This window comes from Caloenas nicobarica, chromosome 3 (assembly GCF_036013445.1).
Source record: "Caloenas nicobarica isolate bCalNic1 chromosome 3, bCalNic1.hap1, whole genome shotgun sequence".
Classification (NCBI taxonomy): domain Eukaryota; kingdom Metazoa; phylum Chordata; class Aves; order Columbiformes; family Columbidae; genus Caloenas; species Caloenas nicobarica.
The window spans coordinates 110,563,185-110,577,920 of record NC_088247.1 but is presented as its reverse complement, the minus strand read 5'-3'; the positions used below and the strand labels follow the sequence as shown (position 1 = coordinate 110,577,920).

The 14,736-nt window shown below is 45.3% G+C and overlaps 1 protein-coding gene across 2 annotated transcripts in view; it reads right to left on the bottom strand.

The window, feature by feature from the left end:
• Positions 1-14,736, bottom strand: part of ACSS1 (acyl-CoA synthetase short chain family member 1) — a 35,840-nt gene that overhangs the window by 12,673 nt on the left and 8,431 nt on the right. For both annotated transcript variants that reach the window (XM_065631070.1, XM_065631071.1), the window contains exons 3-6: positions 7,883-8,082; positions 5,427-5,602; positions 2,100-2,252; positions 185-332 (exon numbers count right to left, since the gene is read on the bottom strand). In XM_065631070.1, the coding sequence (XP_065487142.1) occupies positions 185-332; positions 2,100-2,252; positions 5,427-5,602; positions 7,883-8,082 (677 nt within the window). The remainder of the gene's footprint in view (positions 1-184; positions 333-2,099; positions 2,253-5,426; positions 5,603-7,882; positions 8,083-14,736) is intronic.

Genomic DNA, 14,736 nt, shown 5'->3' with positions numbered 1-14,736 from the left:
CAACGGCAACTTCTTTTTTTTTTTCCCACTCTAGATGCACAGATGTTCCTGAATGTCACAGACACATGTTCCAAAGAAATGGCGCTTACCTCCCCCTGAGCAGGCAGGTCACACCAGACGGGTTTCTAAATCTCCTTTGTCACACTGTCACATCTAGTCAAACCTTAGCCCACCATTTCCTCACCTGGGTCAGGGTACACTGGAGTGCTTTCAAACAGGACAGAGGTGCCTCCATTGCAGAGTGGTCCATACACAACATAGCTATGTCCTGTGATCCAGCCAATGTCAGCCACACAGCCAAAAACATCGCCTTCCTGGTAGTCAAATACATACTGCAAAGATAAATGAAAGGCCAGCTGACTTTCTCTTGGTGGACACAAAGAGCTTAAAGGTGAGGTGCTGAATGGAATACACACAAGTGGGAGCAAGGAAGAGTGCAGGGTGAGAGGAGCCAGGCATGCAGGACACAGCGACACAAAGGCCGACCCAAGGTGAGGAAGCAAGTCAGAGGGACCAGTACCAGGGCTTCCAGCCTCCTGACTACTTTTGCAGACATACAGGGAGCATGGCTGTAGCAGGGGCCACTCAGACTGGAGCAACAAAGCTACAACCAAAGCCCAGAGAACCTGGATACATAAGGTTGCCTACTCCAGTAAGCCCACATGGGAGACCTGACCCTGAACTGCAGGGAAGCTGCATGCCTCAGAGGCTCAGACCCCTCACAAATATCAACAGGTTTCCATGAGAAAGCTGGAGAAACTCATATGTGCCCATGAAGCATTTTCTGAAAAAATGTTCTTAGCTGCTCAGCTTCTCTATCAGTGTATCTTTTTCCAGATGCTACCCTCTCCCTGCTCATCAAATTCAAGATACAGATCTCAGAGAACTCATTATCTTGTCTTGGTTGTGGAAAATGCTTCCCACTGTAAATCTAACTCCTCAACTGTATAGTGAAGAAGTCCTGACTCATAAGACACATCAGTTCTAACTTTTTAAATGAAAGAAAGTGGATCATAATTAAAAGAAAACAAAACAACCCTTGAGTATGTGCCAAAAGTGCCACACGTGAGTGCAAAGACCACAGAGGCCACACAGGTCAGCTGATCCCTCTACCTAGGAGCGCTAAATCTCACCTTACCTTTGCAAGTGCCTTTCCCTGTCAGGCTCTGAAGTGCCTCTAAAGGGATTGCAGCTGCATACAGTCACTCCCTGCATGTCTGCACCAGGGTGCAGAATCTATTATACCTTCCAGGCTAAGAAAGAAAGGAATGCCTTGGCTATTACACTGTCACGTAGAAAAGCTGATGTAACAAATACCCTTCATGCAGAGCTGGAATTTGCACATTCAAATCTAAAAATTCAACTGTGTGAGCCTAAAGAAAGAAAACCTCTGCCTGAGTTGGAGTGATTACAAACAGCGGGATACCACTAAAGCCAGATAAAGCCAGATCTTTCATCGCAGTCCTCTCCACATTTCACTGTTACCTTTTCATATGCAGAGCTCAGATCAGAAGCTTCAATGAGCAGTGCCTTGACTTTTTTTTTCTTCATGAGAAAGGGGGTTAAAACATTTAGCCTAGATCACACAGAAAAGCAGCGAAAAGGTACAACCATAGAGCATGAATGTAATTTTTGATCTTCAGACAATAAGTACTATGCAAAGAGGTTGTTTCAAGAGTCCAGATCCTCTCTGAAATAAAAAGGTCAGCATCCCGCTACAAAATACTACAGTAATATCCACATTACCAATGCCAATAAGACACTTCCCAGAATCTTCTGGCTGCATCACTTTAATGTCTACAACTTTTGGTCTGCAACGCTACCACATTTTAAATGCCTAAGTAGCAGCATCGCAGTTTCCTTCCTTTTGAAACTCTAGGCTCTGCTTTGCATGGTATTATATCCCCCAGGAACAAATCATGAAGATTATTTACATGTTCTCAGACATTCTGTGATTCTGTGATTTTTCAGTTTGTTTACACCTAGTAAACCAGTTGGACAGCAAACACAGAATACAGCAACCCCCACCAGTTCAAGTACCTCTTGTTAGTACTGTTGGAAGGTAAGCGAACCTTTTCCAGAGGATGCAGCGGAGTTACCTTGTGTGTGAGAGCAGCGTACAGCAGGTATCCAGCCTGGGTGTGAACAATGCCCTTGGGTTTTCCAGTGCTGCCTGAGGTATACAGCATGAAAAGCATGTCTTCGCTGTCCATGCTCTCTGGAATGCATACAGAAGCTGCCTTGGCCATCTCCTAAGGAAAAAAAAGGTGGTAATGACAGAAAGACTTTGGCTATATGGAGTCAACCAACATGCCGTCTGTAAGCATGTCAGCAGTGTCCAGAGACAAGAACCACTGTTGCTGTTGCCCCCTCACAAACATCCATGGATGTATCATAGGTTTTATGTGCTCACCTAATGGAAAGGTTCCTGTGGACGCATAGCACCTAGCCTCTCCACCAATAGCTTTGCTAGGTGCAGAAGTCAAGGGGAACCGGCCAGATAAAATAACATTTCAGGAAAAAAATGGTAGGTTACATTTCAAGCTACTGGTAGAAAACCAAAACGTGATTGCAAACATGAACCACACTTAACAGCAGCAGCAAGGCTGACTGGATACTGTTTAGGACTTTCCTTTTCCTTTAAAAACTGCAGCACTACAGTTCAACCGTGGGTTTATGTCCCTTCCCTGGCCCCAGCAGTGGATGACTGTTCTGTCCGTTTGATCCTCAAATTCTAATTGCTTCTACCCATGAGAAGGAAAGTGCTTTATTCTCCTGCTTCTGTCACGCTCTTGGTACTCCACTGTTCTGGCAGGTAGGTGAGATTCTCTCCCCACTCCTATGGTCAGAACCATGGGAAGGAAGGATGCAATGTTCTCTTTTGGCCCAGCTTGTGTGCCCGTTCTGGAAGAGGAAGGAGAAATACTGTGCTTTGAAAGAGGTGTTTGTGGTCACTGCACCTTGCAGCAGCAGAGGGCTGTCTGCCTAGACTGTAGATTTTTTAGGAAGAGGTTGAACGTTTTTCTTACGCATGTACAAACTTGTGGTAATCACTGTGTGTTCCAGATGCTCAACATATGGCTGTAAAAAAAGCACAGCTGGCTTGCTTCTCTCAAGCTCTGTGCTGTCCTGGATGAATAATGATTCCTGCAAGGGTTATTAGGTGGCTCTTCGAAGGAATTTCTAGGTACTGCCTTTTTACTAGTATACACTGTGAACAAGCTACATTTACAAGTGAACACTACCAATGGCAGATCCAATCATTTAAAAGTGTCTAACAAAGAAAGCTTAGTAAAATATGAAGAGTTGATAGTGAAGAGAAGCTGCTAAATTAATGTATACTGTGATTAAGTTACAAAAGACATACCCATCATTAACCAATTGACATGATAAATGCTTTCTGACCATCTGCAAAATGAGGGGATATTTTTCAAGTTTTAGATCCTTCTGCATGACACGAAGGAGACAGAAGATTAAGTAATACATTGTTTAGAAGCAGAGTGCTTAGTTCATATTTAACTAATAATTAACAGATTTATTGTAAGTAAGAAGCTAAACAATTATAACTAACATCATCAATTACTCCTTACCACGGATGTATGTAAAAATTTTCAAAAATTGTAATGCATATGTAATAATTATGTGAATATAAGCAACGCAAGAGCATCCAGTCTTGGGAGCAATTATGGAGGATGATCCCCAGTATTCCCCAGCGCTGATAAAATAAAGAATGCCGCTTAACAGTATAATTGACTCTGCTTTAAGTTTATTTCTTCATTTCAATAGCTTCAGATGTAATTCTTAACCTCTAAGTTACAGCATTCCTGCTCATCTCAGGTATTTATTGTGACATTGCAGCACTGCCAATGCAGGCTGACTTGCCAGTTTTTGAAACTAAGATGGAGTTCTCATATGCACCATTACAACATGAGCTTACATTTTGCAATAAGCCATTGTGCAAGAGCTGGAAAGCACAACTACTGTAAAGAGCAGTAATAACAGAGTTAACAGCATTGATGGTTTAATTCTTGTTATGTTTCAGATTCTACAACTGACAATGGGCTGAGTTCAGCTCTTGGTTCACCAAAGTGTCTCAGGCTGTTTGCAGACTATGGAAAATCATCAGAATGTTCTCTATGGAATAAGAAGGAGTAAGACAAATCTCTGAATAACACCTGCCTTCTCTGTTTAACTTACCCTTAGTAGTTACTCCTATCTCACTTGTGTGACCATCGCAGGGACTCCTGCAGATGGGTGATTTCCAGGCATTATTGCCATGAGTACTTTCTATTTAGTCCTGCCAAAAACCTGATAAAACTACTTCTGCCTTAGGCTGCAGTCCTGCATGTACCACCTAAACACATTAAAACGACTGCTGTTTTATTCCCCAAGAAGTGCAGGTTCTAAATATTCCCAAGCCATCGCTGTCCTCCCATCATGGGGTAATCACAACACTGTCTATAGGCTATATGAAGCCTCCCCCCGGAATCTGATTATTTCTGCACTGCCTTTCAACAGTGTCCAGTCTGAGAGAGCATATGACAAACCAGAACAGTGTCTGAACACAGTATACCATTGTTGCTGTTGTTATCAGTGCACTCTGGCTCTCAGGAAACACTCATTCCTTAAATCTCAGCACTGTCAGCAAGAGTACCAAAATGGAGCAGCATACCCCCTGCTCATGCTGAGAAGAATCAGACATAGACTGAGCTGCTTCGACTCACAATCCTAGCAGGCTGTAAATACAGGCAATCCATTTGAGAATGGAGATCCAGAAGCCATAAGGGGCATCTTCTTTTCACCTGCAGAAGTCAGGTCCAAAAGGCACAGGCAGAGAGAAAGATGATCTGGCCAACACTCAGACCTAAAAGGAGTTATCCAGAGTGCACGTGGGTGTTGGCAGAACTAGGTGACTGCAGGGATGTACAGATGCTGTCACTGCAACACAGCTGTACCCGTTAGCCCACCAGGTACTGTGGCAGCACAGGAAGAGCAGCACACACTGAAAACCTGCTCCAGAAGCAGTGTGAGGGCCAGTCATTGTTGGCAAGTCTTGTGCAGCTACACTAGGGTGCCCAGCTGCAGTGCAGTAGCTGCTTCGTAGGCTTTTAGCTCAGCTCACATATGCAAGAAAAGCATTGAGATGGCCTGGTCTTCCTTGGCTGCTGATTTCCAGTGTAGCCCACAGCACATTGAAGACCAAACCCAAATTTCAGAGTGTCTGTGATCTACATTTTCCGCAAGACTCTCACACACACATTCTGCACACACATTCTGCACAGCCCTACATTGCGTCTCTGAGATCTCTGTGTTAGCTGGTCCCTACATTTATTGGTGCAGTATATTTCTCTCCCCCAGCACAGTAAATATCATATACTTCAAGAAACATCAGAGAGAACAGGCAAGGTTTACCAACACCAACATACCTCCTCAAGGGGAATATCATGGTCACCCATCTGGACTTTGTTATCTGTCCTCTGAGCCACAAAGACATGTTTGATGCTTGCAGAGTTCTTCACAGCCTCATCTACAGTTGTCTTCAGCTCTATGATTCGGCCTCCCCTGACTCCCTGGTTGTAGGTGATAACTGCTTTGCATCCAGCTAAAAAGAGAAAAAATTAGCAGACATATCAGCCTGTTTTCCAGTATGTGCACTCTGCTTTCATTACTTTGGGGGATGATGTACGGTAAAATGTGTGTGACAAATACTCATAACTTGTGGGAATCAAAAACAGCATTACTGAGGAAAACACCTTAAAAGCTGAGATCCACAGAGATTAGGGGTAGCAGGAAACTCCACAGGTTATCTAGTCCATCTCCTCCACCCCAAGGCAGGGTCTGCTCCAGCAGAGGAGAGGAGGGCTGGGTACTGATCTCTTCTCTCTGGTGATCAATTATATGACCAGAGGGAATGGCAGGAAGATGTGCCAGGGGAGGTTTAGGTTCAATTTTAGGAAAAGGTTCTTCACTCAGAGGGTGGTAGAGCACTGGAACACGCTTCTCAGGGTGGTAGTCATGGCCCCAAGCCTGACAATATTCAAGAAGTGTTTGGACAACGCCCTCAGACACATGGTTTGAACTGTGGGGCTGTCCTATGCAGGGACAGGAGTTGGACTCAATGATCCTTGTGGGTCCCTTCCAACTCAGGACATTCTATGATTCTAAGATTCTAAACCATTTCTGTCAGCTGTCAGTCAAATCTTCCTAAAACACTCCAATGGTAGCTATTCTACCACTTCCCACCAGTTCCACTCCAATGCCTATCATGAACACAAGAAAGTCTTTCCCAATGTCTAGCCTAAGTATCACTCACTGCAATTTAAATGCCTAAATTCCAGTCTAGCAAAGCCAACATGCAAAACAGTTGCGTCCCAGTTACCTGTGTTATAGTGAATATGGCTGCTCCAGCCAAACAGCTTATGCACCAAAACCAGTGCAAGGCTTCCTACAACCTTAGTGCACAAATACCTTCTTTACCTTTTCTCATCCTCTCTCTGGGGCTGCATAGAATTGTCCATTGCAAACTGAAGTGAACAGCAACAAACTCAGCAGCCTCTCAGAGGCGTTACCCTGCTCTAAGATACCTGCAGCCTTCTGAAACTCACCTGTACTTTGAGAGGAAACCTCCTGGAAGCCACAGCACAGAGCAGCACTCTGGAAGAGCACTTAGAACTGTATCACACTATGTTTATTATATAGGGTGTTTCAAAAAGATGGACACAATCTGAAATCACTATATCTCTGCAATGACAAACTACCCATGAATGACACACTGCCTCAATGTTGGATAGGTCACATAGAACGCCAAGACTTGGCACTACACTTTTGGCCCCAAGATCCCCAGACATTAAACTCTGTGACTTTTTCTTATGGGAACACGTCAAAGACCATGTTTTTGTGCCACCATTAGTGACTAACCTGGATGACCTCAAAAAAAGAATCATGGCAATGGTGACCTCAGTGGAAGAAGACACTTTGAGAAGCACTTGGGATGAATTTGTCTCGATGTTGTCTGTACAGCAGATGGAGGGAACACAGAGCATGTATAAAAAGTTTACCAAAACTCAGTAACTCATTAAGCCATTTGTAAATTTTTGTGTAATTGTATCATGTTGCCATCATGAAATATACAGCTTTGAAATTGGTCACACCTTTTTGAAACACCCTGTGGAGCTGTGGCTGCAGAGAAACAGCTCTTTAGCCCATCACCTCCACACAAGTGGCCAAAAGTGAGGGATAATCAAACCGTGTACTTGCTCTCCATAGATTAACTCTACTCAACCAGAAAAAAAGCATAAAAATTGCTGTAAGACTTATTCCCTCCAAGGAGCCATAAAGAAACTGATGTGACTGCTAGGACATGAGCACTTGCTAGTTTGTTCTTCTGCTGGTATTTTTAGCATTACTTTTTACCTAACCACACTACCAGTGCTTTGGGCTAAGAACAGCTCTGTTTGTACTAACAGCTAACAGAGCGGGGGCAGATTGCAAACACTTCCAGTGTTATATACATAAATCACAGTATCACAATCAAGTTTGCAGAATTAGCTCTGTGCAAGAGTCTCAAAGAAACACTGTGATTATACTGTGAAAGAACAAATCAGGCCCCATTCCTAATCTCTCCTTTTCCCTCCAGCTTCACTGTTGTCTGGAAGTAAGCCACCACAGACTGAATGTTAAGCAAATTATGAAGTATTGTATAGCCAGAGGATACTGCATCTGCCACTAAGGGAAAAGCTCTTCACAGTATGTTGCAAAGGAGAATGAATTATCCTGCCAGCTGAGAATGAACCTTTTCTCTTTCTGCCAAGAAAACACAAAATTTGGATACGTCTTAGAGCACTGTCCAGAGGGGTTTGTTCCCCAGTGTGCATCTACTTACAGTCTGTGATCCTGCCAGCTAAGGACTCCGCGCTGAATCCAGCGAAGACGACAGAGTGAACAGCACCAATCCTGGCACACGCCAGCATAGCTGCCACAGACAAGGGAGACACAGACATATAGATGGCCACCTTGTCCCCTTTCTGTATCCCATATTTCTTCAGAGTGTTGGCAAGACGGCAAGTCAGATCCAGAAGTTCCCTGCAGCACAGAAGGAACGTTGTCATGCAAATGCACAACTTGTTTTACTCAGGGAAGCAAAAAAGGATAAACTTGAATGGAGCAAGGCATCGCGATCACCTCTGGACCTCGTCATCTCAGCAGTATAGGGCATGCAAGCTTTTTCATCTTAAAGAAGGGTGGCCTGGGATGTGGTGAAAGACAGACTGCTCCTGTCATTGGGGAAAGAAGAAACGGGGGACAGAGAGCAACACTTTCTGCAGGACAAGTGAGTGAGAGCCAGATCTGCCAGGCTCCAACATGAGTAGAGCAGCCAGCAAGCCAATGGCTGTCCTGCTGCCTCCAGAAGTTGATGTCCATTTTAGCTATCCTTGATGCCTTTTGTACCTACAAGGCTCAGTCAGAAGCTACTGGGAACACGTGTGGGATAAACATAAGATGAACTGGAAGCATTGTTCAAAGATTCTCAGCACTGTTTATATTGGGGAACTGCTGGAAATGCTTTGCAACTAGCAGCTCCTCCTTAAACCACAAGGATAAACAAAGTATTTTCATGCATAAGGAAGAAAAGGAGAAGTCCTGAGACACTTGTGTGAGTGGCAGATTCTACAAGGCGTTCACCAAAGCTGGACCACCCTCAGCCCCAATTCTTCCATTGTCCCTTCAACCTGCCATGCCGCAGAGCACAATGGCCTCAGAGAATGAAGATACTGCTCTGAGTAAAAACCAAAGCCGCTCTCACACAGAGAAACTCAGGAACATCGACAACGGGAACAAAGGCTCTTTTCACAGGGCACGCTGCTGGAATGTGCTGACTTAATAGCAGAAACATTCCTCTAAGGAACAAAAAAGCAGTTCGTGGGCAAGGACTTGCAGGTACACTTATTCCGATGATGCCTGCACGGGGAATAACACAATTGCCGGCACGTCTGAGACCAAGATGCTGCCTTGAACTGAAGAGCTGTGTGTGCCTGCCGTGGAAAGGCTTTGAGAAGAAAACAGGTAACTGTGCCAGGTGAGGAGTGGTCTCATGCCAAAGTGACCCTCATTGGCAAAACATTCAATACCTCTTCCCAAGTGCTTCATGACCACGCATGTTCCTGCCATCTACATAAGTGCAGTCTGCTAGATGTATTATTTTGCTTGCTTTTACTATGTTCATGAACTGAGAGTCTCCGTGCTAAAACGAATTCCCACCCAATGTTTGTTTTTCTGCCTTGTCCTAAAAGGTCACATTCTCTGCTCCAGAATTCATCTAATGCTGCATTAGAGAAAAATCTCCATGTGGATAAATATTAAAGAACCAAAACAAAACTGAGCTGCTCAACTGCAGAGCACAGGAAATGAAACGGGCCCCAGACAGGCAGTTGTGAGAAAACAAAATAAAAACCACTTATCTGTTACGGAAAACACCCAAGTGCTTTCAGAGCTGCAGCCTTTTTCTCCTGAACAGAAATGCTGAAAGAGCTCTGCCCAGGGTGTCCTTCCTGAGCAACTCCAGTTTGCCTGCTTATTCAGGACTTGTGACCACAATGGCAGAAGCTGTCATTTGTTTTTTCACAATTAACCCCAGTTTAACATTTACTTAGTGAGAATGTATGAGCAAGTTGATAAGACAATAAAGACCAAGTCTTTACCCCCAATCTATTAGCTTTGCCTTCGCTTTTGTGCTCTAAAAGGCTGAGATAAGGTGGCCTTGGAGGTCCCTTCATGGTGCAGCACATGGGGGAACAGACACTAAGGCAAAAGGGAAGGTAAAGCAACAAAAAAATACACAAATCCCTGAGCATCAAATGTATCTTCTGGCTCCTGTAGCAGCAACTCTAGCTTCTCCTCCAGTTCAAGAAAGGGAGTTAGTAGAAATGCTGTTGGGAATCCTTCCCTTGACTACCTCAGTCCTTCACACACATTTTGCTATTTAACAGACAGGCAACTGGTACACGCCAGCAGGTTATACATTTCCAGTACTTAAGCTACCACTTCTCAGGGTGGAATGAGCACCCTGCAGGGTTGCTGCTGTGCAGAACTGGGTAGGACAGACCTAACTGGAGTGAGAAGGAGCAAGCCATGGCCATTACTCTCCCCACCTGCTACTGCTGCCAAGCTTGGCATGGTGATCCCTCCATCACACAAGGTTAAAAGAGCCAAGAGGAATTCTGGCCTCAGGCCCAGTGCTGCCCTACTCTTGGCACAGAGACAATGCTATCATGTGCTGGTGGGCTGTGCACAGGGAAGGGTTTGCCTCCCATCCACACCCAGGAGGTGTGTTGGAAAGAAGGCACATCTACCAAAACCACACCAGAGACTGAGCAGAGCTAGATGCTGACACCCTGGAGCTGGTGAGACAGTGCAAAAGAAGGCATCTTCACTGAGCCTGCACTGAAACAAGGAGAAAGTTCAGAGAAGGGCAACAAAGCTGGTGAAGGGTCTGGAGCACAAGCCTTATGAAGAGCAGCTGAAGGAACTGGGGCTGTTCAGCCTGGAGAAAAGGAGGCTGAGGGGAGACCTGATCGCTGGCTACAACTACCTGAAAGGAGGTTGTAGCATGGAGGGGGTTGGTCTCTTCTCCTGAGTAGCAAGCGATAGGATGAGAGGAAAGGGCCTCAGGTTGTGCCAGGGGAAGTTTAGATTGGATATTGGGAAAAACTTCCCAGAAAGGGTTGTCAGGCATTGGAACAGGCTGCCCAGGGAAGTGGTTGAGTCATCATCCCTGGAGGTGTTTAAAAGACATGCAGATGAGGTTCTTAGGGACATGGTTTAGTGCCAGTGTTAGGTTAATGGTTCGACTAGAAAATCTTGACAGTCTCCTCTAACCAAAATGATTCCATGATTCTAAGGGGTACAGAAGAAGGGTAGAGGAAGCAGAGGCTTAGAGTGAAAATCCTACTCTGCAAGGGCTCAGCTGCTGCCAGTGAGGGACAGATGGCGGCCAGAGGCTTGGGGCAGATGTGCGCTGCTTCTGAAGACCACGAGAAGAGGGAGAATGGCAAAATCCCAAGCAATGCTCGCAGCATTGCCTACACTGGAAAGGATTTCAGAACAGCGGTCCAAGCAGACAGTGCAGAGCAGGGCACTGTGCTCAGAAGAGGCAGGCAGGACAACCACCGGAGACAGACAAAACCACAGCGTACACAGAGGGTCCAGGGTGCCTGACTCCCTGCGCACAAGCTGGGTAGACAACAGCAGGATCTCAGCAGAGCCACTGCAGGAGAAGGAAACATGCCACAGCGAAAGGAAGCGCCCAGCCCTTCTGGACAGAGACAGTTGAGAAACTGTAAAGTCAGTTCATGGCGCAACAGCCTGCAATGCCTTTGCACAAGCAGGTGGTAAGAGCTGACGACAAATAAGAGAGCAAACCAGGCAGCAATACACCACTCGAGTGGGTCAAGTATCAGGGTGAAGCTGAGAAACAAGGAAGCAGCAACCAGTAGGACCCAGGAGGTGAGGCCACCTGCACAAAAGAAAGAACACTATATATAGTATGTGCTTTTAAAATAAAGCAATCCAGGGAGATGGGAGGTGCATTAATGAACACGGGCACGGAAGGTAAAAAATTATGACACATGGAGGAGATTCTGGACTTGCTTTCAGAAAACGTTATCTTTCAACTAAAAATGCAGACAAGTCCAACCCACTCATTGTACTACAGGTGAGAGGGTAGATAGCTGCTGAACATGGATTTCATGTGAATTTACCCATCCCAACTCTGTACCTCCAAAACCAGAGGGAAGAACCATCTTACCTCAGCAACCTGTGGGCTCACGGTGCAGGTGATACACCAACAGGCTTTAAATGCCATGCACAAGAGCTCTGCAGAAAGAGCCGGCTCTCTCCCTGTACCGGCAGGAAACGTGGGCAGGGAGAGGCTGGGTTGCACATAATTACCGCCGTCCACATTTGTAACAACCACCCAGTCACAGACCTGCCCTTGGGTTTGCTCTCCTGACCTGCTGCCTGCTGATTTCCATCAGCTTCGGAGCAAGCCCTTCACGTGGCTGCTTCATGTCACAACCTGCTGGAAACTCCTTTCCATTCAGGGACAGAGCAGTCTGCTCCTGTTGTGTCCCTGCAGCCCTGTAGCACAGTACTGTCATGGCAAAGAACATGTCACAGGCTTTGTACTGAGCTTGCAAGGTCTCAGGAACACAGCTTGTGACGCTCGTTCTGTCTGAGCTCTTCTAGAACTACCTGCCATCTTGTTTTGCTTGGTATAGCTGTAACGGCAAATCTTCTAATTGATCAGATAATCATGGCTAACTTTTTTTTATGCTTCTTTTTCTTTTCATGCTACCATCATGGGTTTACAACCCTAACATAATGAGGTAAAATAAAGAAATACAGGTGTGGTATAAGACGCCTTGAGAAATGGAGGCACATGACATGGAGTGAGGGAGAACAGGGACGGGATGACAACAGAAGGAGTACAGGCTGGCACTGGCAGCCCCACGCTGCTAGCAACCAGTAAAAGAAATGTGCACCTGGCACTGGACAAAAGTGGTGTCAGTGGTAACCAACAGAACCTCTTTCTTTTTCTGTAATAATTAGATTTTAACTAATAAGATTAGAATCTTAAGGGTTCAATTATGCTAAGAATAAACTCTTGGCTCTCCCTATATAAGGTGGGCTTCGTTTTTGTCCACAAACAAGACTTCGAGCTTTAACACTGTTCTCTTCTAGAGACTCACCAGCCTTTATGCAGGCATCTCCTCGGCTATGACAGCATCACTTCTAAGCACAAGATCTGCAAGGCTGGCCCTCCAGCAGAGCCAGCAGATCCCTGTTGAGACCAGTACTTCTGTTTAATCTAAGAGATGCAGCACTTCTCTCCCTATCTTGACAACATTTCTGTTCAGAAACTACCAGACGGTGTTTCTCCCAGATCCCTCTCCAGATACAGTGGTGCTTGTGTTTCCAAAGCCCATCGCTCAATGTCTGGAACAATGAATCCTGTAAAACCCGTCACCAACACATGGCATTTGTCTGATGCATTTTAGAGATGCCTGGCAGAAACATTTTTCCAGGAAGTCTGATGCTATCTTTTGTTAAAACAAGACAGACTGCAGCTTTCTAAACAAAGAAAGCCGGTTGTTTTGACATCCAAAAAAACCTGCACCAAGACCTTATTTGGGAAGCAACCTTTTGCAAAGTGTTTCTAGAAATTTTCCTAATATATTCCACGCCATATGTGGGCTTTGACAGTGCCTGTTTAGGAGGTTCAGCACAAGACATGTTCTCTGCTGTCTCAGCAGTAAGGCTGGGATGAGTATTCATTGCAGTGACCAGTTTATTTCCTGGAAACATAATGTGGATCAGGCTGAAACTATTTGAAAATTCAGGTCAGATGCACCAAATGGGTTAGTTTAATAAACAAATAAACAAACACACAGATCTGGGTATCTCTCAGCCCAACACCCTTACATCTCACCTCCCAGGTGCTGCTCTAGATGAATTACTGTGGAACAGCTGAGCTCAAAGCCTCTACACCTTGCGATCCCAGCGTGGAGGCCACTGCCAGCTGAAATGTGGGTTCAAGTCCCCTGGGACACAGCAGGTCTTCACACCCATCCCTTCTTCCTGGCTCAATGTTCTGGCCGCAAGGATAATGCACAAAACTATTCAGCCCTCACTGCATCTTCTGTGACAGTGTCTCAGTTTAACTTTCCGTTTCCCTTCTTTTTTGCCAGATGGAGAAAACATGTGTTTCCTTTTTTCACCAAAAATCAACCTTTTTTTTTTTTTTCCATTTTAGTGAGAATAACTGAAAAATGTAAAGCCCAACATGAGGCTTTTTGGCTCTAGGTTCACTTGTTAAGCCAAGCACAATTCTCCAGCCTTCCTGCAGCCATCCTGAACCCAAGGCAAGGAAAACCCCTTGTGACCTTTTTCAGGTGAGAAAGTGAAAATTCTCTGAGCTGCCTTGGATAGGGAAAGCTGAAAGCCTGGGTAAGATTTAATTGCAACTTCAACTTAGCAAGCCGACACTGGAAAGAAGTAAAAGAGTTTGCTGTCAATGAGAAACACCTTCTGCACTGCACAGCCTACTAAAAACCAACACGTGCCTTCCAGCTGCAATCTTCACTGTGATCTCTAATACAATTTCAACCATTTCAGATCGGGCTGAGGAACGACCATCTGTTGGCTTGTTGAAGGCACAGCTGTAATGTGGCTAACGAGGATGTCCAACCACGTGTCCTCTGCACATTCCCACCTACCTAGGACCCTCATTTCTGGTCCCTCAGCTTCAGCTTTCCTCTCCCTACTTTGTATTTTGCATTTTGAACATTCCTTCTGCCTGTAACATTCTCTGCACTGGAGTGAGCTTCTTTGTAAATTTAAACCCTTCCACTGAGACCCAGTCTGCAACCCTTTACAAAAATAGGTCAGCCAACATGTGCTGCTGCCCACTTCTTCACACAGCTCCCTTTGGCAATATCCGTAAGATTTTTGCAGTGCTGGGTAACACTAGCTCATAGGTGACTAAATGCTGGAGATGGTGGTAAACAAGGGAACACCAGAGAGAATAAATAACTCCATGTCAGGCAGAGGGAGGTCTGGTATAACTTTAGCTGCTGTCTTGTCGCGTGGGGTGTTGGGCACATCTGCCACAGGTCTTTAACATTCCCTGTTGCTAAGCTTACAGAGGCTGCAACCCAACCACTTCAGCCACCAACTCTG